At 37.5% G+C, this 27,719-nt stretch overlaps 2 protein-coding genes across 3 annotated transcripts in view; one reads left to right on the top strand and one right to left on the bottom strand.

The window, feature by feature from the left end:
• Positions 1 to 22,824, top strand: part of stk32a (serine/threonine kinase 32A) — a 65,078-nt gene extending 42,254 nt beyond the window's left edge. The window contains exons 7-13 of the mRNA XM_051876966.1: positions 8,202 to 8,291; positions 8,870 to 8,973; positions 10,419 to 10,535; positions 10,681 to 10,806; positions 13,362 to 13,490; positions 19,829 to 19,893; positions 22,029 to 22,824. Of these exons, the coding sequence (XP_051732926.1) occupies positions 8,202 to 8,291; positions 8,870 to 8,973; positions 10,419 to 10,535; positions 10,681 to 10,806; positions 13,362 to 13,490; positions 19,829 to 19,893; positions 22,029 to 22,140 (743 nt within the window). The 3' untranslated portion in view covers positions 22,141 to 22,824. The remainder of the gene's footprint in view (positions 1 to 8,201; positions 8,292 to 8,869; positions 8,974 to 10,418; positions 10,536 to 10,680; positions 10,807 to 13,361; positions 13,491 to 19,828; positions 19,894 to 22,028) is intronic.
• Positions 22,825 to 25,742: 2,918 nt separating this feature from the next.
• Positions 25,743 to 27,719, bottom strand: part of dpysl3 (dihydropyrimidinase like 3) — a 45,868-nt gene continuing 43,891 nt past the window's right edge. For both annotated transcript variants that reach the window (XM_051876965.1, XM_051876964.1), the window contains exon 14: positions 25,743 to 26,967. In XM_051876965.1, the coding sequence (XP_051732925.1) occupies positions 26,882 to 26,967 (86 nt within the window). In that variant the 3' untranslated portion in view covers positions 25,743 to 26,881. The remainder of the gene's footprint in view (positions 26,968 to 27,719) is intronic.

The raw sequence follows: 27,719 nt of genomic DNA, 5'->3' as shown, positions 1-27,719 counted from the left end.
CGTGGTATATATCAAAGTATACCAACTGATACAATCATTGTAGCATAGTAACTCCAAATTACATTTTATAAAGCACCCAAATTCATTTTACATCAAGGAAGCTTTCATACATCTTGTGACAAAAAGGTTATTTCACCCACAAATGTAAATTCTGTCATCATTTACTCACCCTTGTGTTGTTATAATCCTGTATGATGATGTGGAAAAGAAGATATTTTGAAGAATGTTGGAAACCAAACTGTTTTGGTGACATTGACTTCCATTGTATGGACAAAAAAAAAAAAAAAAAAAAAAAAAAATTTTAGTTTTCACTTCACAAAATATACTCTTTTATGTTTCACAGAAGAAAGAAAGTCATAAACGTTTTGAAACATCATAAAGGTGAGTAAACTGATGACAGAATTTTTATTTTGGCTGTACTATCCCTTTAACTGACTACTGCTGATGAATCCTACGCCAAAACATCCATTTGCTTTTGACTGAAAATCAGACAGATATTTGGAAGGCAAAATGCTTTTTAAGGCCATCTGCTCGGCTTACAAACACAGACCAGTGCTCTTTTTAACCCCCGGAGGGTGGCTGTAAACCGCTGACTCCTGCAGACCTCACGTCTAGAGGAGGTGCTCTCTACAGCTCAGTGGACAGTTGGGTTTTTATCCCCTGAGGAATGAAAGCTACGTTACCTCCATTGCCCCTTCTGCAGTAGCCAAGACCACTCACACACAGAGAGAGAGAGAGAGTTTAAAACACTCTGCATTCTGACATGAGAAAGACCCAGTTATGAAGGAAGGAAGGAAAATTATGCTTTTTTCACACACACAACACGTTTTTAAGAGTAAGGCTGAAACACCACATCGATAGTGCTGGGTAGTAACTGATTATATGTAATCTGGATTACGTAATCAGATTCCAAAAACGTTATATTGTAATTAGATTATTGTCATAATTCTATGTGTCTCTGTTTCATGGACTCTCATTTTGTTGTTGTCTTGCTGTGCCTGTGTTCTCTTCCTGTGGTTTAGTTCCTGTTTCCTTGTTTCTATTGCCATTGTTAGGGTGCGTTCACACTTGTAGTTTGGTTCGTTTGGTCCGGACCAAAGAAGAAAAAAAAACATTTAGTCCTGGTCCGATTAGCGTTCAGATTGGCAATTTTATTACCGAACCAAAAGATACCGAACCTAAAGGCATAGGGATACATTCACAACCTGATATGACGTATTGACAATTCTTAGACGGAACTTATCGACCATCCAAAACAACGCTGTGTGCTGAGGTAAATGTGCTGGTTGTGTATGTGTAGCCTGCATATGATGGTATTTTGGCCAGCTGGGAACCCGTGAAGAGCTTATAAAATGTGTAAAGGAGTCAAAACAGCGGCGGGAATCCATCCGTCACACACACAAACGATCTGCTGCGTGGGAGATGTGCGTCTGATGCCTGTCATGGGCAAACTCGCTACTATGATGAGAAAAACCGATATGCGTGAGGATTCTGTTGTTTTTAAAGTATCATCTTCCTGTTTTTGGTTCGATTACATGTCTTTGATCCGTGTTGCATTCATATATCATTCGAACCGCACCAGAGTTCGTTTGGAAGCGGACCGAGACCCATCTTTTCAGCGGTCTCGGTTCGCTTGTTTGGTGCGCGTCAGGGTTCGGATGGCAGCGTTCACACATGTTCAAATGAACCGCACTAACAGAGAAATCACACCAGGGTTCGTTTTAATCGAACCAAACATGCTAAGTGTGAACGCACCCTTAGTTTCCATAGATTCCCTTGTTTTTTTCCCAAAATGTTTTCTTTTTCCCAAAAAGTCAATTTTAAAATTATATCATGGTGAAGAAATGTTTTTCATTTTTGGGTGAACTATCTTTAAGGTATTTTCTTGTTGATTGTTAAAGGTAGATAGTATACAATTCCAATGAACTAGTGATGTTACACAAGCAGTGGCAGGCACACAAATTCGATAACCATTTCATAATTATATACATTGCATTCGGAAAGTAATCCAAAATTCAAATTGTTTACACTCATTTTTCCCTTATCAATCTATATTCAATATCTCAAAAAGACAATTACAGTCAACAATAAGAAAGCAGAAACAGGATTTTAGACATTTTTGCATACATATAAAAACAAAAGACTGCAACTGAATAGTTATGAATACAAATGAGACTGACGTTGGTTTGCAGAAAACTCCTTCATTTTCTTTTTATCTATGAGGTCCGTTGTTGGTGTGTAAATAATGCAGCTCCTGCATGAAGCTGTTTTACATTCATATCAACACTGCACACATCCACAACATCTACTCTCTCTATGATATAGGGACACATATGCATATGCTTAGATAAAATAAAATCCCATGTGCCCCTTCCTTCTGTGACTTGTCATACACACTTAGATACACACAGCATCTGCTCTAGTTTTCTCAAAGCCTGCGGCAATGGCAGATCTTCATCAAGGTGAGCAGCTGACTTTGGCCGCCTCACTCCGGTCAGTGTAATTTCCTTAGCTGCTCACTACACTATATGTCAGTGGAGGAACAGTCCCACAAATCAAACCGAACTGTTTTATCAGGGCAGTAAGGAAGGAGTAGATTTTGGAAGGTGCTGTTTCAACCTTAATGCTGAGACAAAGCTGGACTGTATATATTGTAGAATGGAGGATTACTGTTGTAATGCATGGCCAAATTTGCCACCACAGTTGTTATGTGTTGCCTCAGGCTGCGAATGCAACCCGGTTACCTGAGAAGGGGAACAAGACGCTGCATCTTGGTGCTGATGCTATGGAGGACGCCATCAGCATGACTGGTGTCTAAGCACGTGTAAACAAGGCATGCCTTGATGCATGGCAACAAAATAAAGCATCTCATTCCCTTTCTCAGGGAACTGTGTTGCATTCACAACCTTATACGTTCCCTTTTGAAGTAGAACTTTGATGCTGCATCTTGAGCCGCATTACCACCGGAAGAACTTTCCCCAGGAATTAGGGACTTTGGGGTGGTACTAAGTGTTTTGACTGCAGGAACCAGGCTCTAAATGAAGTTCCGGGTATAAAATTTCCCCCTCAGAAAGTATCTGCTCATGAGGTAGTACTTTTTCAAAGTTCCAGAACTTTCGGGGGTGGGACTTGGCGCTGAACATGCTGATTGGTTGAGTTCATGCAGCATTTTGATTGGTTGAATCCATGCAGCATTTTATTTCAACCACCATTTTTAAAAGTCTGTTGCGGTGCGTGCAGTAAGAGTTGTTTGCTATTCGAATCAACAATGGAGTTTAAAAGATACAACCGATGGACCGACAAGATTCAGGCTTTATTGAGCTTAAATGCGGAGGACGAAATCCAGCGAGAACTGGATCAGTCGTGCGCAGTCCTATGTCTGAATGCTAGTATGATCTAGTATGGACTTAGGGTGCTTTCACACCTGCCTCATTTAGTTTGGTTGAATCGCACTAGAGTTCCTTATCCCCTTTGGTGCGGTTCGTTTGGGCAGGTGTGAAAGCAGCAATCGCACTCAGTGGCGCACCAAAAGCGGACCAAACAAGCGTACCAAGACCTCCTTGAAGAGGTGGTCTCGGTATGCTTTCAAACGAACTCTGGAGCGGTTCGCTTGAGATGTGAAAGCAATCCGACCCAACGGACCAAAAGAAATCATAATTCATAACGGGAAATGTGCTATATAAAAAGCAGTAGTGTCTGATCTGTGAGTGAGCACATTATTTACTGTAGTTGAAAACCAAAGAGCGCCTCTATGTTGTGTAATTGCACTTTTCCGTGCAAGAATGCAGACGCGACAAAGCCTTGATTCCCAATCTGCATCATTATAACATTCATATATGGTCTCTCGACACACTGACAACTGTTCGCCTACTAGACAGCGTTGGGAGATCCAGAGAGAGAGAGAGCGTTTGAATTTGCCTCAGCATTAATATGAATGTAGTATATAATTTAACAGCAGGAATGACGGCTACATTCATATAGTGTCTGCGTGTGTCTCAACTTTACAAATAAAGCCACAATAAGCTCATGGAGCGAACTTGTCAATCATTATTTTGATGGATGACACAGAGAAAACTCTGACCAATAAGAGGACAGTTGTACTCGCATGTGACTTGCATAAACGCATTTTGGTACGCTTTGAAATGTTGTCATGTGAAAGCGAACTGAACCAAGAAGAAAATGCAACATTGTAACAAATTTAGTCCCGGTTTCGGAACAAAACAAACGATCCATCGGTGTGAAAACACCCTAATCTTCATGGTACTTTAGACTGCGATGGAAACGTAGACAGCAACAGGTCTGGGGGGAAAAAAGATCCTGGGACAAATTGTTCCAGGTAATATAGGTGGAAAATTGGCTTTGGTGTTGATGCTATGTGGAACGCAATACCCACTACACCATGCTGAAGACATGCCTGCCCCACTAGGTTGGGGCATAGCACTTAAGTGACTCTACGGATCTAACCGGAGTCAGAAGAGCGTGTCAGCACCCAGGGGAATATCCTATGAGACTTGTGCAAGAGATGCACAGCGGCTTTCCTCTAAAGCCCCCCAAAGCTTCTGACTTCAGATGAGGGAAGTCCAGGTTTGGATAGCCCCATTTTGGCACCAGACAAGTCTTAGCCTGAAACCCTGGAAGCGAGGCTATAAGGGGAATACACAACATAGCCTCAGCTATGTTATGTTAAGCCTGAGAGGCTCACAGGGAACAGTCTACCAAAGAGATCATACTAGCATTCAGTACCTCCTAGCAGGTTACTGAGAAAGGCGACAGGCGAGGAGTGGACAGCAGTCACTAAGTCCAACTATACTCTGCCTGAAAGCCCATAGCTACAACCATCCAAGGGGGAGCACATATCCCGACCACAACAAAATCATATGGAAGGGAGGTAACAAGACCATGGGACACCTTGTGGTACCCACAAAGATTCTCATGAACCAGACTCTATACCCCAAGGGAATTGCAGGGGAGCTTAAGCCCTACTTAAAACCCCAATAAATAATTTGGGAGAATGGCAACAAGAAAATGGGATGCATTGCAATCCGCCCATAATCCTTATTCACTAGCTCATACCCTGACCTAGGTAAATGGCACTCTCTAGAGACCTATATTGCTATCAATCTCTGTCGCTAAACCAAGAAATAAAAAAAGAGATAATTACCTCTACCTGTACATGGATCTCGTTAAGAAGCCCACAAAAGTAAAGGGGAAGCCTATGTCAAGTCAGTCACGTCACCTTTATTTATATAGCGCTTTTTACAATGCAGATTGTGTCAAAGCAGCTTTACAGTGATAACTGGTATATAATTTTGGCTGCACAGCAGCTCTTAAAGAAAATGGTGTCATTGTCCATCTTAAGTAAATTTAGTATTGATTCATTCCGTTGTAAGAATCAATAGTTATTAATTTAGTTAATTTATCTATATCAGCACTGGAGTAAACAGTGATGTCATCATCCAGCTCAGTTCAGTTCGCATACAATGGTGTCAATGCAGGTAGATCAAAACACTGTTGAATATCAAATGTCAAGTGTCCCCAACTAAGCAAGCCAAAGGCGACAGCGGCAAGGAACCCAAACTCCAACAGGTGACATCAGGTGGCAAACAGGTGTTAAAATGGAGAAAGAAAACCTTGGGAGAAACCTGGCTCAGTCGGGGGGCCAGTTCTCCTCTGGCCATGTCCCTACTTCATACCCCAACACTAGTTGGGGAGGGAGGTAAATGGGATAACGGGACACTGTGCAGACTGCCCATCAGAACTTCATCTACCTATACCAACCCTAAGGAGGTACTTGTCTAAAAGGGAAGCTTTTAGCCCTACTTAACTCCCTCGAGTCGGAGGTATTGCCAGCGATACCACCCCGGTTTTTTTCTTACCAGTGTGAAAGAGACTCAAAATACTCCGTCAATGTAGCACATACAATTAAGAGTTATACACCATTTTAATCTGTGAAATATCTTCTTTTATTTGTGTACACTCAGATTAAAAACAAAATGTTGTGCTTTTTGTAAAATAAAGAAAACTAACATGACGCGTGATCTGTCGTCTCCCTCTGAACGAAGTCCAATCTGATCGTTCTCAGAAAATGAACTGTAACTTAGTGAATACTAATCACAAAAAATGAGACTTATGTCTAAAGAAACGTTGAAATGTCAGGTTTTAAATCATGTAAGTCAAATCGAAAACAAAAATTCTCTGTTTATGTAATCTGTATGAAAAGAGAGCCATGTCAGATACCCCTGATTCAGCTCATTATCCGCTAATGCGGCCACGCCCACGGAGCGAGCGCTATTCAGACGCAAATTCTGAGGAAATACATGTATACATCATCTCAATCGTGTATTTATTATCTTCAAAAGTGTTTATCTGTATGTTATAGGCATGATTAGCGATCTCTGGAAGCCTCTGTTAGTTCCTGGAATGTCACATGGCCTGTTCTTCTTTAGAGTAATTTGTGGACTAAAGGTGTACAGAGCGCCCTCCGGCTGCAAGTATGAATTGAAAACACAGTATCCAGTGCTCATAGTGATGACAATAAATATTGAATAAATATTACTCCTCTGTATAGAAAATTGACATAAACATATGAGAATCCATCAGTATTTCTCCAAATGTGCATGCTTTTAAGCTAAAAGGCTATATGAAATGCCATAGAGGTAACATGAATGTTCAGACACTTTGCATCACAGAAATACATTCTATTTTAAAGTATATAATAGAAAACCATTATTTTAAATTGTAATAATATTTCACAGTATTGCTGTTTTTTCTGTATGTTTGATATACACCATGATGAGCTTGAGACATGATCACAGAGGGTTTTTTCACATAGCCTACCTGACTGAAAGAGCTCATTGTTATGCAGGTCATTAGAGGTCATTATGCGAATCCTTTGTCTTCTCAGGTGTGAATCACAGCATTATTCATGAAGATTCATGCCTCCACGCATACTGTGTTTCTTGACAAAAAGTGTCTTACAAAATTTAAATATCTATATTGTTTTATATGAACATAATTTTGAAGCAAAAACTCTAGTCTACAACCTCCAATACCCAGAAGTCTTGTGAACACAGATTTAATATTTTATTTTTGGTCTTATTTCAGTGACTTAAGTTTTTTGTTTTTTCAATAACCATGCATAAACGTTATTCCTTCAAAAACACAAACATGTACATACATGTTCCTCACATATTATGGTAGCCTAGTTTGTGCTGAATACAGTGTAATGACGCTTTTGTCATTAAAATGTTTATGAACAACTGAAAAAAGCACAAATGTCAGGGCATGTCAAAACTTCTCCAGGGCCCAAAAATCCTCAGACCCCAGAGGGTTAAATTCTGAATGAATAATCAGAGAGTGCAGAAGAGAGTAGCATGAGAAGCATAGTGTTCCAACTATCGCAACTCATACTACCAAGCAACCCATCCAAAGCGGAAGCATACATCCCTACTTATAGTCCAGCAATGGTTGGAGAGGGAGAAAATTTTACAAAACACATCTCAAGACCATGCAGGGTTTTTTTCTGTTCCATTGACCTGAGTCTTGAGTTGTCAGATGAGATGATGTCAGGATATATGTCAGTGGTGTCATTATTCTAACTGTATTTTCATAACTTGTTAGGGCCAATTTGTGCTTATCACATCACAGCTCAAGATTGTTAAAAATAGCTGGAGTAGGGTTGGGACTGTGCATGTTGTTGTGGGGCCATCAGCCAATCGGTGTTGTCAGTGCATCATTTTCCTGCCGCTCCAGAGTAATTAGTCACAGGGCTCAGGTAACTGCCTCAAAAAAAAAATCTGTATAGAAAACTAAGTGCCCCTGGGCCAAGACAGCATCATAAATGTCACATCCAACTGAGCTAATGCCATTGAGATGAATGGGAATGCTAACGGATAGCTATCTCCAGATATTACAGACCTTGCAGGTATCAAGAGATATTGATTCTATGATGCAAACATACTCAGCAGTGTGTACTTTACCATTGCCAGCTAAACAAATACTTAGTAGAATGCAAATTGGGAGGCCGTCAATCTCAGGAAAGTCTCTGTAAGCATCCGTTTAATCACTTCTATTTAAAGCAAAGGAAGTTTTGATATTATTGCATTTGCTTATATTTGTTTTTAAATGAATTCAATTTCTTGTAGTCCAATGTTATATATACAGTATATGGTTTTGTTTAGTGTTTATCTCTTTCTTTGCAGGTCACGCTCACCTGACAGATTTTAACATAGCTGCTATTGTGAAGGAAGACTTAAAAGCCACATCTATTGCAGGGACAAAACCGTACATGGGTGAGAGCTTTCATACTTCTCTTTAACACTGAGGGACTTCTAGTTATGCTTTATTTTATAACTTCAGTCAAAGGTTCCTTATTTTACTCTTCATTAACAAATTGTTAAATGTTATATGCATAGGAAAGTAGAAAGTAGTTTTCACAGTTCAGGATTAATTTCCTTCAAAGATGAAGTGTTCTTTTTTCTATTAATAAAAGTTATGGAAGTGTCGTTAAAATTCGGCGCTGTCACTGAGGCAGTACCCTAAGGTACAAAAGCGAAAAGGTACATCTTTGTACCTTAAAGGTACATATTAGTACTTTAAAAGTACATATTAATACCTTTTCACTTTTGTACCTTAGGGTACTGCCTCAGTGACAGCGCCGAATTTTAACGACACTTCCATAAGCTACTGTTAGAACATAATTTCAGTAATAGAGATTTGGTAGATAAAACATAAGCTATCAAATCTATAAACTCCATATAATGTCAATAAAATTTGAAAATGCTGCAACAAGTGGGCTGTACAAATAACAGTACTTCATATACTTGTGCGTAATCTTTGCTGTTTGCTGTTGTGTTGTCTATTGTTGCAGCCCCAGAATTGTTCCAGTCGTTCGAGGGAACACACCCAGGTTACTCTTTCTCAGTGGACTGGTGGTCTTTAGGGATTACTGCATATGAGCTTCTCCGTGGACAGGTGAGGGACTCTCAACTATCTGATCTGAGATCAGTATTATCAGAACAAAGTAAGCCACATTAGCGTACTTGAGTCCCACTAGCCCTGCTCTTGAGACTTGAAAATATAGACGTTTCCCGCCGCGTCTGTAAGGGCAGGTGGAGCAGAAATATTCATCCAAAACATAGACCTCTATATAGACTGAATCCATAATAAATTGTAAATGTGTTCAGCATTCTGTAACAAATATTTTTCTTGACTATTTTAAGTAGTAAAGTGAGCAGGATATAATAAAATTTATGTATAAAATTTATGTATAATGATACTAAGCGGAGCAGAGTCTCCCCAGCTCTACAGCGCCCCACAGTTTTCCCCAATGTAAATCTGTGGTGAAAAATGGAACTGCAGCATGCTCTAATTGAAAGCCATTGGGGCAGATTTCAGACTGCCCTGCTTATTTTCACATTACTTTGCATAAACCTCGCTCCAGATCAGTGTTGCCAAGTCTGTGGTTTTCTTGTGGAATTGGGCTACTTTAGCGAATAAGGCATAGCAAACGCACACCTAAAGAGGTGCAAGTTGAAGAAAAATGCAGTATAGTAGAAGGGAAACAACTGCGCACTCACTGAAGCATAGGCTTAGTATGAATAAATACTAAGCCTATGCTTCAGTGAGTGTGCAGTTGTTTCCCTTTTACTGAATTGGACTACTTTAACACTATTGCCGCGGGTTGTTTTTCATGTCCGCAGGTTGAAGCGACCCCAAATAACATTATATTTATCTCGTGGAATGCAAATTTTACCAGGGGAACCCTGCCAAAAACGTGGATTTTACTCTCTGGAACATGATTTTTATCAGGGGACCCCCCTGAAATGTGATTGGGCTAGTTTTGGGCAAGTTTTGAGTAGCAATTTGGCGGGTTTTGTTGTGAGAACGTGGCAACCCTGCTCCAGAACAAGACGATATGAATTGGCTTCAGCTATGTGTATTTTAGTCTGCATCAGGTCAGTAACTAGTTGGCATGTCTGTTCTTTATATGTGGAGTAGCGTATCAGATTAACGGAAGTTTAAACCCTTTAGTTTGAACATGCTCATGTGAATATATAGTTCTTTTGTGTTTGTTTCATGTTTGAGAATAGACATGACTTTCTTTTCCTCATCAGAATCCCTCCAGCAACAACAACATTCTGAGGCAATAAATACTACATTAAGGCAATTCTAAGATAGTGTTCTATGCACGTATCGTGTGTACTTAAAGCCTGTCAATCAAAATGAGAGAGCCACCCTCAGGCTGAATAACACAAGCTCTCCCAAAAGTGTTTTGCGTGTGTTCAGCAATTAGAATATAAATCTTAAAAAATGTTTAACATAAACTAGCGCTAAGACCTAGAATCTGCCCTACCTAAATTTACGGTCAGCTGCTAATGATGCATCATGGTTGATTTCACCCTGGGTTCTCTTTTTAGAGGCCGTACATCATGCGCGCGAACACACCAGCCAATGAGATCCTGCAAACTTTCCACAAAGCGCACCCCTGTTACCCTGCGGCCTGGTCTTCAGGGATCAAATCTCTCTTACAAATGGTAACATTAATTCATTAATCACACCATAGTCATCCTTTATTCATTTATTTATTGCATTTGTTTTAGTATCAATTAACAAATATACATGATCCAATACCTTATGAAACATTGATTCCAAAAGAAAACATGTTTCGTCTGTTGTCAGCTGTTGTGTGTAGATGCTCAGAAGAGGATTTCCTGTCTCTCTGAGCTCCAGGACTTGGAATATCTCTCTGATGTCAACTGGGATGCTGTGCTCAGCAAACAAATCCCACCTGGCTTCCTCCCTAATGTAAGTATATAAAACACACACACACACACACACACACACACAAAACACAGACTATAAATAAAGAGACATACACAAACATTCTAAACATCTGAAACATCAAAAGTCATGGGTTCATAACAAAAACATTTAATCAAAATCTTAAGGGTTTTCACAGATCCAGAGTGAGTTTGCAGGTGCAGCTGGTTTAATTTACGTTACACTTTGCAAGCCTTGTGCAGATTTATGGTAATTGGTCTGGCCTGAGAGGTTTTGATGCAGTGAATCTTAGGGAGCCATCAGTTGACCCCTATAAAAACGTTCCTTCTAGAAGGCTCTTTGATGTTGTTGTTTTTTGAAAATTTCTGTGTGGAACAAAAATTCTACATGGATACCATGATTGCTCTACCTTCAAAGTGTCCTACATAAGCAATTTTTATGCTGTTTGGAATGCACTGTAAAAATGCTGAATTCCAAAATTGACTCAACAAAAGTGAAGCTCTGGCACAATTATAGCCACTTGATTTAATATTTTGCAGTGTATATCTGTGCGTTTCTAATGTGATGACATTCAGACATTCGACATTGTGACTTCGGTATCCGAACACTTTTTGGGGCCTCTGTAAATTGATAAGACAACAGCTGTTATTAGGATTTTGAGTGTTTAAATGTCAGCACTTTTCATTGAACTAGTGCCTTCATAAAAGAAGTACACTTAAGAATAAAAAGAGTATAATATACTTTAACTTGTGCAAACTGAATGAAATCTCTTTGGACACTTAAAGGGTTAGTTCACCCAAAAATGAAAATTATGTCATTAATTACTCACCCTCAATTACTCTTGTAAGTCCTTCGTTCATCTTCGGAACACAAATTAAGATATTTTTGATCAAATCCGATGGCTCAGTGAGGCCTCCATTGACAGCAAGACAATCGACACTTTCATATGCCCAGAAAGCTACTAAAACATATTTAAAACAGTTCATGTGACTACAGTGGTTCAACCTTAATGTTATGAAATGACGATAATACTTTTTCTGCGCCAAAAAAAACAAATAACGACTTTATTCAACAATATCTAGTGATGGGCGATTTCAAAACACTGCTTCATGAAGTTTCATAGCTTTGCAAATCTTTTGTTTCGAATCAGTGGTTCGGAGCGTGTATCAAACTGCCAAAGTCACATGAAGCATTGAAATTTTGAAACACTTATGACGTAACGAAGCCTCGTTTACTGAAATCACGTGAGTTTGGCGCTCCGAACCACTGATTCAAAACAAAAGATTTGTAAAGCTTTGAAGCTTCATGAAGCAGTGTTTTGAAATTGCCCATCACTAGATATTGTTGAATAAAGTCATTATTTTGTTTTTTTGGCACACAAAAAGTATTCTTGTCTCTTCATAATATTAAAGTTGAACCACTGTAGTCACATGAACTGTTTTAAATATGTTTTAGTAGCTTTCTGGGCATCTGAAAGTGTTAATTATCTTGCTGTCAATGGAGGCCTCACTGAGTCATCGGATTTTATCAAAAATATCTTAATTTGTGTTCTGAAGATGAACGAAGGTCTTATGGGTGTGGAACAACATGAGGGTGAGTAATTAATGACAGAATTTTCATTTTTGGGTGAACTAACCCTGCATGTTAATTGTAATTAAATAAAAATTTATTAAAGTTTAAATTTATATTAAATGCAGTTCACTAAACTTTAGAGTTCTTTTTTGACCCACTTAACTCCCCAGGTAGGACTTAAGTACCTCTTTAAATGTAATTTCATAATTATTTCTAAGTATATTTTAGTTTGCCATACATGCTTATCATTACATTCAGCAATATACTTTAACCATATTTCAAAGACAATAGAAATAATTATGAAATTACATTTAAAGAGGTACTTAAGTCCTACCTGGGGAGTTAAGTGGGTCAAAAAAGAACTCTAAAGTTTAGTGAAGTTTAGTTGTCTTTGAAATATGGTTAAAGTATATTGCTGAATGTAATGATAAGCATTTATGGCAAACTAAAATATACTTCAATGTCATTTCTATTTAAACTTGTATGTCATGTATTGAAATATTTTTTGTAATTGCACATGATGAAGTTGCAATTTCGTACATTTAAAATATATTTACTTAAATGTAATAGTGGATAACACACTACCATTAAAATTATAATTAAGTACTTTACATGTGCTTCGGTCAACATAAAAATAAGTGTACTTCTTTAAAGCATAATGTCAAGAAAATCAGCTTAATAACAGAAGTGTACATCAAAGTAACATTTTATTTTGACATTACAAAGTGCACTTTTTAAAAGTGTGTTATGATAGTGTACTCTCTATTAGTACATTTAAGTGGCCTTTTATTTCATTAGTATTATATTATCTGCAAGTACAGGGTTTTTTTTTCTTTTAAATATATTTTTAAGATTTGAAGATTTGAATACAATTAAGTGCACTTGTTTTTTTTCAGAAGGTTGTAACTGTAGCACTAAAATACTGTACTGAAATAGGAATGCTTGTTAAAAGATTTTGATTTGTTCATGGGCACATCGTATATAAATGAGTATTTGTGTGATGGCAGAGACGACGACTAAACTGTGACCCCACGTTTGAGCTGGAGGAGATGATCCTGGAATCCAAACCATTGCATAAGAAGAAGAAGAGGCTGGCGAGGAAGACGAAGGAGAATGGCTCTGATGGATCTCCTCAGGTAGCATCTCTCTAAGAGTAACCTTTTTCATCTTCTCTTTCTCGTATTACAGTTATTACTTCAGAACATAATAATCACAGCACAGACTTTGGTAAGAACCCATGCTGAACCCAGGTTCAGTAACACTTGTTAACACTGTCACTGTGGAATGTGGTTATGCAACAACTTGCATAACTGCAAAAAGACATAAAACAATTAAATTCTTGTTTATTGCATTAACATATTACCTCATTAACATATTACCTAAGTTTTTCTGCAATGACCCTGTTCTTTGTTTGTCTGTATGAGTCATTTCTCTGAAGGATTTGTGCAGTGGGAGATAAGAATTGTTGACCTTTAGAAACATGAAGTTTTCTAATGAGAAGTTTTGCAGAACTGATTTAATTACTCTGATACGCTTTATTTTAAGATGGCCATGTTACAGTGTAATTATACATTTAAGTACTGAGTAATAATAATTAACTATACATGTACTTACTAAAAGGTTAAGGCCCCGATATACTTCAAGCGAAATCGAAGAACGAACTAGTGTGACATCATTTTGAACAAAATCATGCCAAAACGAAGTTTGTTTGGTGTTCTTTTCAGGAGTTCAAACAGCTTGCCAAAGCAAACTTTCTGGAAAAGATTTACTCACAGTTCACACTGAAGGATGATCTTTTAAAGTATATTATTTCGGTAATAAGTACTCTTTTTAAAAGTATGCTAAAGTATACTTCTTTTTCACAAGGGGTATGAGTGTGCATGTAAGTTAGTGAGTGAGTCAGTGAGTGAGTGAGTTAATGAGTCAGTGAGTGAGTGAGTCAGTGAGTTAATGAGTGAGTGAGTCAGTGAGTGAGTGAGTCAGTGAGTGAGTGAGTTAATGAGTCAGTAAGTGAGTGAGTGAGTCAGTGAGTTAATGAGCGAGTGAGTCAGTCAGTGAGTGAGTGAGTTAATAAGTGAGTGAGTCAGTGAGTGAGTGCGTGAGTCAGTGAATGAGTCAGTGAGTGAGTGAGTTAATGAGTGAGTCAGTCAGTGAGTGAGTGAGTGAGTGAGTTAATGAGTGAGTCAGTGAGTGAGTTAATGAGTGAGTCAGTCAGTGAGTGAGTTAATGAGTGAGTGAGTGAGTTAATGAGTGAGTCAGTGAGTGAGTGAGTGAGTTAATGAGTGAGTCAGTCAGTGAGTGAGTCAGTCAGTGAGTGAGTCAGTGAGTGAGTGAGTGAGTGAGTTAATGAGTGAGTCAGTGAGTGAGTGAGTGAGTTAATGAGTGAGTCAGTCAGTGAGTGAGTCAGTCAGTGAGTGAGTCAGTGAGTGAGTGAGTGAGTGAGTTAATGAGTGAGTCAGTGAGTGAGTGAGTCAGTGAATGAGTCAGTGAGTCAGTGAGTGAGTCAGTGAGTGAGTCCGTGAGTGTGTGTGTGTGTGTGTGAGTGTGAGTGAGTCAGTGAGTGAGTGAATGAATGAATGAATGAATGAATGAATGAATGGAACACTACTTTAGGAGGAATACGGTAGGAGTTAGTGTCGTACGTGCACATTTTTTGAAGCAGTGGAGATCAATACTGTATGACCAATTCCTACAGTATCTGCTCCTGACTCTCTCCGTTTCTCTCTGTATACTTCCTCCCACTAACTCCATCTGTCCTGACTGCTTCTCACTTCTCTCCTCCCACTGAAGTATAGAGAAATGAGCTCAGTCCAGTTACAGATAAATGCAGCAGAAAATTGAACGCTTGTTGTAAGAACAAAATAAAGAAAAACATCCCACAGGCCACACTGCCTCCCTCCATTCCTTCTTAGAGGTCATGCTCTGTTCAGAGTAAAATCTCCTCTGTTCCTTCAATCTGTGCTTAATTATTCAACAGTACAGTCTATTAGGAATGACATACAGTTACAACAGTTACATTGAGCTTCTCTCAAACTACTGTTTAGAACACAAACACAATTAATTATATATACACACACATACACACACGGTGAATAAATGTTTGCTGAGTAAATAATGACACTGTTTTTGCGGTGAACATCCTTTGAGTATCACCAACACTCTGTGTTTAGAAGCAGCTAGTGAGAGAATTTCAAAGAGCTCTTTTCATTGGATGGAGTATGAACAAGCCCTCTCCTCGACTGTAGCACACTAAGCATCAGTCACGCTTACTCAAGGAAATCCCTGTGCTTGCCTGTTTGAATCATGGAGTTGCATGGCTGGGGTTTCTGGAGTAAGCACTAAACACTCGACACCTGCTGATGTTTAATGACACTCAAAGTCATGACTACACACATATATAGAGGCATGAGTTACAGCTCTTGTCTTTTTGCTTTGCAGTACTTATTTCACAGTTTGTGTTATGTAGGTTACATTAATGGCCCTCAAATGCTCAATTCATGTCTCTTGTAGGCCAACGTTTAACTATCGGCTTAAAGTCTGGTCCAGATTGTGGCTTATTCTAGCCAAGAACCATCCCTTTAGATAAAAAAGATCTCAATGAGCCACCAGAGTTTTGTTTTTATGTGATTTTTAGGGGCATGTTTTGTCCAAGTAATCATTTGAAATAATTAAATAGCTCCATCAAGGGTTGTAAAGAAAACCATTTTCTTCAGAACTTTGTGATCAGCATTTCTGGCCATCCAAAACACAAATACAGAATATTTTGCAGAAATAAATCAGAAAGCAAAATACAAAGTTCTGCTCATTGACATCTACTTTAGTTGCTCTAAATCAATGGTTCCCAACCAAAACCAATTTTTTGACTACAGGGCCCTCGACCATTTAAGACAATATTCAAAGGACCCACAAGTTTATAGCTTTTTTTTTTCAATTAATTACACAATAACTAGAATAATTTCATTCTAGAAATTTCCATGTCTGGAAATTACTTTTAAAATTCCCTCAGTAAACAGGTTTCCCATGACTGTGGAAATACATATTTTACCCATGCTTGTATTGTCTTCCAACTTACCCGATTTATTGTGTTAACCTTTTGTTTGTATTGAAGGTGTTATGTCATGTATAAAAAAATAACTAAAAAACAAAAAAACACACACACTAAAGTCCATTTTTAGGAGCAAACTATTATGGGCCTTTGGTTTTACCAGATATAGGGAATCTTACATGGAAAGAAGCCATCCTCTTCTGCTTGGAGTTTGCTTACCCATTGTTGATGTCCTCTCCCACGCTCACCACGGACCCAGAACCAGAGTCCATCCAGCCCCTTGCCATGCCCACCATGGACATAGAGAAAGAGCCCACTAAAGACCCTGAGCTGGCGCCCGTCACACACCAGAGCTAGAGTCAGCAGACACACTCGTCCTGGAGCCCAAGCCAGTAGCACCCATATCTGCTACAGTGGGATTTTTGATGCAGTTTGACTGCCTGGAATGAGTTCCCACCCATGCTCCAACACCTGATGTATCTCCTTCTCCGCCGGTCCTGTCCACCCTTATGGAGTCCCTACTCCTGATCGTTTTTCTGGACCTTCCTCCCCTGCTGGTTCCTTCCATTCCACCATGGGCTCCCTCATGCCTCCGGCTCCACCTTGGTCAGGCGTCACCCTGGTTGGTCGAGGACTTCCAGGCCTCTGGCTACACTCATCTCTCCACCCTTTCAGCTCTACTGGCCTCCCCCTATCCTTCTGGCTCCTCCTTCATCCTCACTCCCACTGGCCCTGCCCCGGTATGCCAAGCCCCGGTATGCCAAGCCCCGGTTCCACATTGTTCCCGCAAGCCCGCAGCTCCACCTTAGCCCTCCAGTCCGGCGTTGTCACACTGGGTCTTTGTCTCCTCGGCTCCGCCTGGGTCTCCACCTCAGTTGGTCAACTCCTGGCTCCTTTATCAGTTCAGGTTTGTCAGTACTTGTCTGTGTGAAGGTTGTTTTGCTTAGTGGTTCTCCTGTTGATTTCCAGAGTGTTGTTGTTATGTTTAATTAAATAAAGACTGCTGAAATTGAGATCCTTGGTTCATCATCCTTGGCCTACCATGACAATGGCCTACCCTCTTGGAAATGAGGCCCCTACTGGGTCCTAGCTCCCTAGTTGAGAACCACATGCTCCTAAATGCCTCTAACAAAACTCTTTCCAGGCCTGTTTTGTCAACTGCATTGATTATTTCATCCTGAACAGTGTTCATTGTATCGACATGGTATATTGCATACAGAACTTTGTTTTTTCCCACGGACTAATAAAAAACTCAATGCAAACATTTATGCAGCACCTGCCAGTCAGATTGGAACTAGCCATTTTGTGAGCATCAGATGAGATTCTTAGTGAAAGGACCAAGGGTATTATGTAGGCATACTAGCTGAAGTTGCTCTGAAAAGTGATTTTATTGCCAGTCGGGCAAACTCATTGGTCATAGTCATTGTTCCTACGGCTGGATAAGCTAACATTAATGGTGAACTGTGTAACTGCCCATAGCTTTTGAAAATTCTATACGATTTTATGCAGATAAAAAAGGATGTCATTCTAATTTGACAAGAAATTGGTTACTATGATATTCTAATATCGATCTAGATTACTGCAGTGTGCAACAAGTAGAGTGACATTATAAAATAATTTTCAACACACTCAAATGTATTTTTTTGACCAAGTAAAACAGCGCTGTGTTACCCCACAGTTTTAATTAGTCAAATAAAGTGACCTGTATTAATTCAGCACTTGTAGCTGTTTCATTAGAATTAAATAAAGTAATGTGATTTTAAGTGATCAAATGTAACTGTAACAAAGTCCAAGTTTAGGGAAGGAGGAGGCGGGAACCGGCAAATGCTAAATGTAATTTTAATCATAAACAACAAAATGAAAGGAGTGGCCGTGGCTGACTGTGGCATATAAGCAAAATAAAAGCCCAGAAGCTCCTTCATGGGACTCGAGATCGGTGTGTCGCGCAGGTGTCTCTCATTAACATTCGCTCTACCAGCCTCGTTCCGCTCCCACGGCTCTCGGCCCGCACATACCACAGTAACGTTAACAAAACTTTAGTAGTCCATCCATGAACATGATTTCTGCCTGACTCCCGTCGGATTGCTTTCCATCAGCTGTGGAGATGAAGACGACAACTACCATGATTCCATGCTAATTCAAGGTGTCATCAAACTACGCTTTTGTTATTGTTTTGAATAAGCGACCTCTAGTGGTAAAACTTACATACCATGCCTTTAAATTTTGGTTGTACGAGTCATTCTATCTCTTTTTTTAAAACCTTGCCTTGTTGACTCTTGTATAACTTGAAAAAATGAAGTTAAATTATTTTGATGAGTTAAAGTAATGGAAAAACATATTTTGTCATGACTTATTGATCATATTATTTTTTACAGTGTATAAGTGCAGTTTGGAGGAAAGTGAGGAATGGCAGAGCTAAAATTGTTCATTCATTATTTGAGAATGTGAAAAAGTCCAATAAAATCCATTGAAAATGCTGAATTCTTGCGTACTTTTGTATAGAGGTCTTTATAAACAAACCTTTTCATGAAATATATGCCATTTCACATGGCTGTACCTCCTGACAAAAGCGAAAGTGAAATGCAATGACTTTTGGTTGCTTTATCATCACATCGTCACAAGTGTTGTCAGTGTGAATTCTCTTTCTGCTGTTCTGTGTAGTCTTCCTGACACCCTGCTGTTTTAGCACCTGTAGTCAGCGACAGCTCAGTGCAGTAGGGCAAACTCATTGTCTGGACTTAATGCTACTGAGATGACTGCACTGACCTGACTAAACAACACAAAATAGTAGACTGTGATGAAGACCCCACACTTTAGTGGCATTTAGTCCATGTCTGTTAGATTTGAGGTACTCTTTAAAAATGACAAACTTTATCCTTTTTGAGAAAAATGTCTTCCTTTGGAAAAAAATGTTGATCACATCATCTGTCATTTAGGAGCTTATTAAATTATTTGTCCAATCCAAAGCTCTCTAGAATGACTATGTCCCTCTCTTAAAGTTTCTTGTCTCTCACATTCAATTATGAATTATATCACATCAGTTATGTAAATGATATAGGCTATTTTAATTTGAAATGGTGAAATTTGACACAAAAAAACAATGCATCGTGTTGGAATTTATGCTCAGTTTCTGTGAACAGTAAGCTTCATTGATTTGATTGGACATCTCATTCATTTTGACCAGCCTAAAAAATGTTCTTGTTAAACATTTTCTCTTCCCAACATCAAACAGAGCAGTGCGGAATGAAGTGCAGCAGAGCAGAATCAAGAATATCAAATATTGGGGGACAATTTGGCCATATCCAATTATTTAGGGGGACTTGTTACCCTCATTGTCTATGATGTTATGGCCCTGCTTATTTCCAAATTCATTCACTTTGTAGTATTTAATGTGAAACAGTAACTCATTCTTTTCTTTTGATTGTACAGAATGGGCAAATCCAACAGCGCTTAGAGACTGTCCAAAGAGATTTCATCGTCTTCAACAGGGAAAAGTAAGAAAACTTTTTAAATCAGAAGGGGCGTGCCACTTTTTTTTTTTTTTCTTCTTTTTTTACATTTTAACAATAATATATTCAGTTTCATCCATCAGCCCCTGTATATGTATTATCTTCATTATGTTGAGAATGTGCTTTAGTAAAATTACACAATGAAGTGAATGAACTGAGCAGTACTTGTTATGAAATGCAAGAGTTTTGAAACACCCAGTGTAGGATGAAAAGTAAAAAGTAATATGCTATATCTACTCAATAAAATTTTGGCAACAGATTACAAGCAATATAATTAATTAAATTCAACAAATATAATTGAGTTAGAATTAATCAAATTAATTCCTTAAATGTCAACCATTTAAAACGAGTAAAATTTAAGTAAAATTTAAACAAAAATATCTGAATAGACAGACTACAAAGATGAATTAAGAACTCTTTATTTTTTATTGCCAACATTGAAGACACCTGATGATAACAAGCAGAATCACTGAAGGAAAGAGAAACACAAGAATTAACAGAGGTTTAGATGTTGATTTTATTGAAAATGAAAATATACCATTATGGTGATCAGTGTTTCATTTAGTTGGGCAGTTTGACACTTTGCTTTTTATGTCTGTTTGTGGTATTTGTAATGGTGTTTGCTAATTTTACACATTTTAAATGGTTGACTTTAAAGGAATTAATTTGATTAATTCTAACTCAATTCTTATATGTTGAATTTAATTAATAATATTGCTTGTAATCATTTTATTGAATAGATAGAGCATATTACTTTTTGCAGTGTAGGCCAAATGAGGTTTTGCACAATGTTATCTTAAATCCCAAAAATTGGAATTATCAGTAAAGACCAGAAATATGATTTTTTTTATAATGATTTTTTATTATTATTATATTGTAATGGCAGTATATACATGTCAAAATCATCTAGCCAAGCAGCCTGTTTACTGGATTAAACTCGACCCAAGTTAGTTGAAGATTATTGGGTTTTAGTAATTTGCATTCTTATTTTTATTAGTCATTGTTTTTTATACAGCAGTTCATTCTGGTTCTCAAATCTGGTTGGCTGAGAGCCTTTTCCAGCCACGCGATATTCCCCCAGTATCAGCACTGGAACCGTTTCACGTTTGTATCACTCCTCTTGCGGCGACTGTCATGGCAGTCAAGCAAATACACCATATTTTTTACAAATACTACTGTTGTTGTGTCATGGAATGTAGTTTTAAGAGTTTTTAGGCGAGAATATAGTTATTTAGACCTCAAATATGTGACTCATATATAAACATAGCACCTATTTTACAATTTTTTTAGATGCTTTTGGAGATTTGAGCTCCAGGTGCTGCTTTTGTATGTATGACTGAAATGTTTGCTTGTTTATTTCCTATTGTTGTTAATTTAACAATTATTGTTCAATAAATATTATTTTATATAAATAATATGCTGTATTTCGTATTGAGAAAGGGTCCAGTTAGTGACTGTGATTTATATTATTACGCCATTAGATGGCGCAACTGGTTGTAAACAAGGAAGTTGTTTGAGCACTGTCATGGGAAATCCCCTTAACTTTTAAAAGGATAAAGACAAAGATTTTTTTAATAATGGATATTATATAATGGACATCGACCTGAAGAATGAATGCTATATCAGATGCAGGTAATACACATTTAGTCGATCTCTCTCTCATAATACCATAATACTGTACATAATACAATGAGCTTCAATGAAGCGACTCAGCATTCCTTTGTTACTAGCTCTAATGTGACGTTGTAGAATTAGGTTTGGGCTCAACTATTAAACTGTCAACTTGAGATTGAATCTGTGGCTTTGTTGTTTACTCACTTGTGCCATTGAACTGTTGTATAAAAGCAATATCACACTCGTAGCCGTGCCATATGGCTGTATATCAGAACGCTGATATATATATATATATATATACAGTATATAGTTTTGTTTTTTTTGTTTTTTTTCAGTTAACGTTTATTTTATTTCAACTAATTTTAGTTTTTAGGTTTTAGTTTTAGTTCACTTTAATGGCTTTTAATAACTTTTAAGCCTTATAGTAACAACTGCACATTTTCAGATTTAACACTTTGTGAAACTTCATCTAGTCATGGATTTGTTATCCTTTCTTTGTTTTGGAGGTTGCGGAAAACCAAAGCAGATGCTGAGACCAACAACCTCAATGCAGAAGAGACAAACAAAGCCATTCAAGATGGACAGAACAACAACGTTCAGCACTGTTTATCAAGTTAACATCTAGCCGGAGGGACACGCCATAGCTTTCTTATTTCACTCCAGACACCCCACTGCAGTTTCCACCAAAAAACCCCAGAAAATGCATGAGAAAATCCATACTTCGGGGACTGGAATATCACAAATTCCGGATGGATTCATCAAGCTAGTGTGACCCTCATGCTCTGCATTCATTCAAAAACTGACGGCGTACGGTGGTTTACAGTTGACTTACTGACATAAACAATTGAATACTACAAAAACCAATTTAAAAAAAAAAAAAATAACTGAATGATGATGTTCTCTGCACCTGGCCGTGAAATGTGTGCCTTACTAGTTTAATGGACTTCCCTAATGCGTTTGGAGGCACATAAAGATTTACTGCTGTCTGATTCAGCGAGTGATCAGACTCGAGCCATTCGCCATGATTTACAAAGCTGCTCTAGGTAACGTACAAATGCAGAGAACAGAATGCGAAAGATATTTATTTCACCTCATTATGCGTATGTGATGAATTCAATCCATGTAAACGTCGATCTTACAGAGCTGCAAAATACTGTCATTTATGCCACTGAGAAAATTTTTTGGCCTTTCTGGATCTTAAGCGTTTTTGGAGATTCATTGCTGGATCCCATTGTGCTGCTGAATAAGATATTGACCACACTTGAAAAGATAAAATGGTAATAAAACAATTTAATAGCATCATCTGACAAGTCTGACTAAGGTTTGCATAGCCTAGGAATATTCACACAAGGTTGTTTCTGGCTCATTTATAAAACAAGTTTTAGATTTATAACACAAATACAGCACATTTTCATTGAAGGTTTTTTTTTACAGTGCAGGTCCTTTTTAAAATTCATTGGAAATATACAAAATATCTTTACTAATTTAAAATCTTCCTGTTGCTCACGATGAACCAAAATCGCCATCTAGTGGCCAGGTGAATATTAAATATAACAGACAAACTACCCTAATGTTGAACAACAATGACAATAATTACGAGAAATATTATTGCTTCCAGTTTAATTTTAAAAAGGGCTGTTTGTTTCTTGTTTTGTTTTGTTATTATTATAATCTAATTTAGAGGGTTTTATTGTTTACATTGATGTTTTATGCTTTTCCCACTGATTATATAAATTAAAATTTGGACACTGTGGACTGAGTTTATGTACAGATTTGCAAATCAGCCCTTCAGTTTGGAATGCACTGCTAACTACACTTGAGAACTTGATAGCAAATAGAACAGAACCGTTTATTTCTTACCACTTAATAAATCCAGTGAGAACAATTTAATCAAATGATATTGTCACAGCATATATCAGCTATTTTACCCTTGGTCTGAAGTTAGAAAGCTATTTTTGTCCAGTGGACTGTACAAACACCCATCATGCGGACACAAAGAAAACTGATAATTTTCCCTCATTCGCATCCAGCTAATCTCTACTGTACAGTGTCATTGGGGATTGTCATATTTCCCATGTAATTGTTAATAACAAAACTTGATTTCATTTCCTCACGATAACCATAGTGTTAAGCCCAAAGTATACTCGACTTTTTACGCGTACGCGGGGGTCAGCGTACAGTGCGCGTGACACGAATTTCGTCATCAGAAGAGTATGCGTGTACTGTATGCACACCGCTGGATTTTTGTAACCGTCAGGTCACACATGCGCATTTTATTTTTTTGGCAGTAATTAGTTTGTCCACAAGGTGGCAACCATGCCCTGGGGGCGTCGATTCACAAGGTAGTCAAAGAAAAACTGCATAAACAGAACAGACCGGTTTCATGACAAATTGGGTCCTCCTTCAAAATAGGGTCTCCCCAAACTGTCAGTTTATGATTATTCCAAGTTTATGGGTCAATGACGTGACGGGTCATTTTTTTGTCCAAAGGCCTTAATAATAAAAAAAACAAACAAAGATATGACATCCAAAGTACGTAAGGTAGTACAACTAGATCACTTTTATTGAATCCAAAAGGTTTTAATTATATTTTTCTACATATAAAGGTATTTTAAAAGAGTTTGAAGTGTCAAAAGGTCATTCGGTTTAACCGTCCAAAGGCCAATACAGCCATTTCATTTGTGATTAAAATATCTTAAAATGTAATAAATGTATATGTTTTTTTATTCTGGCATGATTTTATAACATCATATATTAACATAGTGCAAAATGGTATTAAAATTATGTGTAGAAGTCGTTGCTTTGTTATGAGAAAGAATGTCCGGAAAAAATAATTTCATGTCATTCGGAGTAACCAATATAAAGGGACCATTTTGGATCAAGTCATGTGGTCAGTATCATGTGACATCATTCAGACACCTGCAAAGGACCACATGGTCGTGAAGCAAAGTAACGAACTCTCTTAACTATTAGAAAAATTCATGTTTTCACTTGTTCATACGCATGTCCCGAAACATCAGGTCATTCGGTACAACCGCTATAAAACATGGAAATATTTTAAAAACTTGTACTAAATATAAAATGTTTGATTGTTCTTTTGCTAGATAGCTAGATATCAGCCTCTTAACATTGCTTGAAAATATCGTCAATCGGTATAACCAAAACTGTCATTCGGTAAAACCAAAATTTTGGTTAAACCGAATGACTTTTTTGGTGACAAATTTGTCCATATTGACAAAAGCAGTGTTAATTGATTATAAAAACCACAAATCTCATTGTTAACACTTAATAAATCTTCACATTTAATTATATCTCCATTAGGTTTTTTTTACTTTTAAAAACCTTATTCGTCAATGACCCAAATACGAATGATATTAATTTAAAATATGCATAGCTTACTATATAATGCATACGAAAACACATTAGTACATAATAAAACCTACTGAATGTAATTTCTTACACTTGATTAACTGTTAATTAATAAACAGCCTAATAATAAGTATATTAAGTGAATAATTGAACATCATTAATTTGTTTTATTTATAACTTAAATATTTGTACATTTAACACTTAATTTAACTCATAAAAGATGATTGAGAATATATGTAGGATAAGTGCAAATGTATGCATAAACTAAGTTATCAGGCTAATCGCTTATCTGTATGCTATGCTAGTATATAAGCTAACTAATACAGACATTATAATGTAGTTGAAACTACATTAAGTATTTATTATAACATGATTTTGTAGGAATTGTAACCAGGTGCTAAAAGAGAGTACAAGCAATTTGAACCAATGGGATCGCTTGGGGTCCTAAAGGAGACCCGATTTCAGTTGGGACCCAATTTGTCACTACACCGGAACGCATGCAAGCTACAGCGACAATGTTGGCCTACATAGACGACAGACTGTGCGAAGAGGTTAGAAAGTACCATCATTTGTACAACTCTAGCATGAAAGAATACAAAGATGTTTACATGGGTTGTAACTCATGGCGAGAGACTGATCAAAACTACACATGCGTCGAACGCCTGTGTACGCATACGAGTCAAGTGAAGTGTACTTTAAAAGGCTATGCGTTCGACTGTGCATGTACGCGTAAAAAAATGAAGTATACCCAGGGCTTTAGAAATGTTTTATGTCTGTGTGTATGTTTTAGACTAGTTTTGATTTCCTTGAACTGTGAGGTGATTAATATGTGATAAATCATATACAGGCAGTCAGTTGTAACTTCTGTTTATTGAGGAACAAATTTTGCACATCACACATTCATTTTGACCTGCTTTTTTCTCCATTTTTGACCCAGCTGTTAAAAAAAAAAGGGGGGGGGGGGAATACAATCAAACCTACATAAATATAATAAACAACCATTTCCACATCATTCAGAAAATCACTTTATGCCATTAAATTGGGACATGTAACTCATACTAAACCTCTACCAAAGTGACATGAAAGATTTCGATTTCAAAAACTTATTCCAATATTTCCTGTGATTTAAGAAAAGACATTGTAGCACCTGTTAATCATCCTTCAATAACTGACATTTGAGCTGCAATTGTAGTCGACTGAATATTCAACAAAACTGAAATGCAAAAAAAACGATCAATATCTTTCCCCTGCAGGCTTTCAAACTGATTTGTTTTGTTTTCATCACGCATTTTTACATGAAATCTAGTTAACCTTTATTTTCCTTTACTGAGAATCAATGTGTCCGATTGAAGTTCAACTATTCCTTCGTATGACGGGTAACGGATAATGAAAGCAGTACAGTATGTGAATCGGTGTTTAAGCAAATGCAAATGTTTTGTAATATTCTACACCAGTATATCATTGCATGTTTTTCCTTAACATTCATTCAACTTTATTATACTTTAAAAAAACAAAATGCTCGCAATACGAACTCAACACTTCAACTTCATTTACAAAGTAACGTTAACTAGCTGATATACGCAAATAAAGCTTATGAGGGAGTACAGATGAAGCCCTATGAAATGCATGGCAGTAGTCCTTCCTCTACTGAACGCAAACGCCGGTTCTAGAGAGTTAACTGCTTCCTTTTCTAAACATCGCAGACCATTCAAACAAAGTCGGTTTCACGGTAATTCTAATGTTTACTATTTCAGTTTATCTAAACACATCTAAACGAACAAAACGCTACACTAAATGCCCTAACATTTGGTCGGGCTTTGCTTTCCTCAGAGGTGGACTACTGATCTTCAGTCACTCAGCAGGAGTAAATCATGAAGGGTAAGGCATGAGTTCAGTGTTTTACGTTTCTTTTGTTTCATTTCCTGACTAATCACCTTACTTCTACATGGTTGAATTTATCCTGGTGGTCCCTCTTACATGCTCTTTATATTTAACTAAGGGAGGTGATATTGGAGCGGCCACCAGGGGGCACAACGACACGTCTTCCAGCTGGTCTGATGGGGGCTTCTTCAGGACCTATAACAAGACAGACAGAGAGAGAGGGGGTTACATGAGGTCACGGTTCTTTACATAGGCTCGGGTCATTCTCAGAGAACTGACGCGTCTCTGGCAGAACGTTTCAGGAAAAGGTTAACAGCTGATCGTCCGCTGAGATTTTTTAGAGGCAGATTCTGAAAGTCTTACTAAAAGTGTGTGCAAAGTAACTAGTGATAGCTATTTATTGTTAATCCTAAAGCAGTATATTGTTTGAACACTGATCACAATAAAGGCGACTTCTTTAAAGTGACTTCTGTGTGAGCAATGCTTGGGCAATGGACTTTTCTTTTTATGTGCCATACATTAAATTTGCTTAAAAATATTGTTGTTTGTTTCTTGCAATTCTGACTTTTTTCTGACTTTGTTTATATCTCGCAACTCTAACTTTATAACACGCAACTGCAAGTTTATCTCATGCAATTGTGAGAAAAGAATCCGGAATTGTGAGATATAAACTTGCAATTGTGAGAAAAAAGTCAGAATTGCGAGGTATAAATTAAAATTAAAAAAAAAAAATACAAAAAGATACTTGCGACTTTTTATCTCACAATTCTGACTTTTTTCTCAGAATTGCGAGTTTATATCCCACAATTCTGACATTATAATTCACAATTACGAGTTTATATCTCACAATTCTGACATAATAAATTAAAAAAATTGGTAATTGTGAGTTTATATCTCTCAATTCTGAGAAAAAAGTCAGAATTACGAGAAAAAAAAGTCAGAATTGT

This window comes from Ctenopharyngodon idella, chromosome 21, assembly GCF_019924925.1.
Source record: "Ctenopharyngodon idella isolate HZGC_01 chromosome 21, HZGC01, whole genome shotgun sequence".
NCBI classification, from domain to species: domain Eukaryota; kingdom Metazoa; phylum Chordata; class Actinopteri; order Cypriniformes; family Xenocyprididae; genus Ctenopharyngodon; species Ctenopharyngodon idella.
Note: the sequence above shows the minus strand (reverse complement) of the source record. Positions and strands in the feature narration are given on the sequence as shown.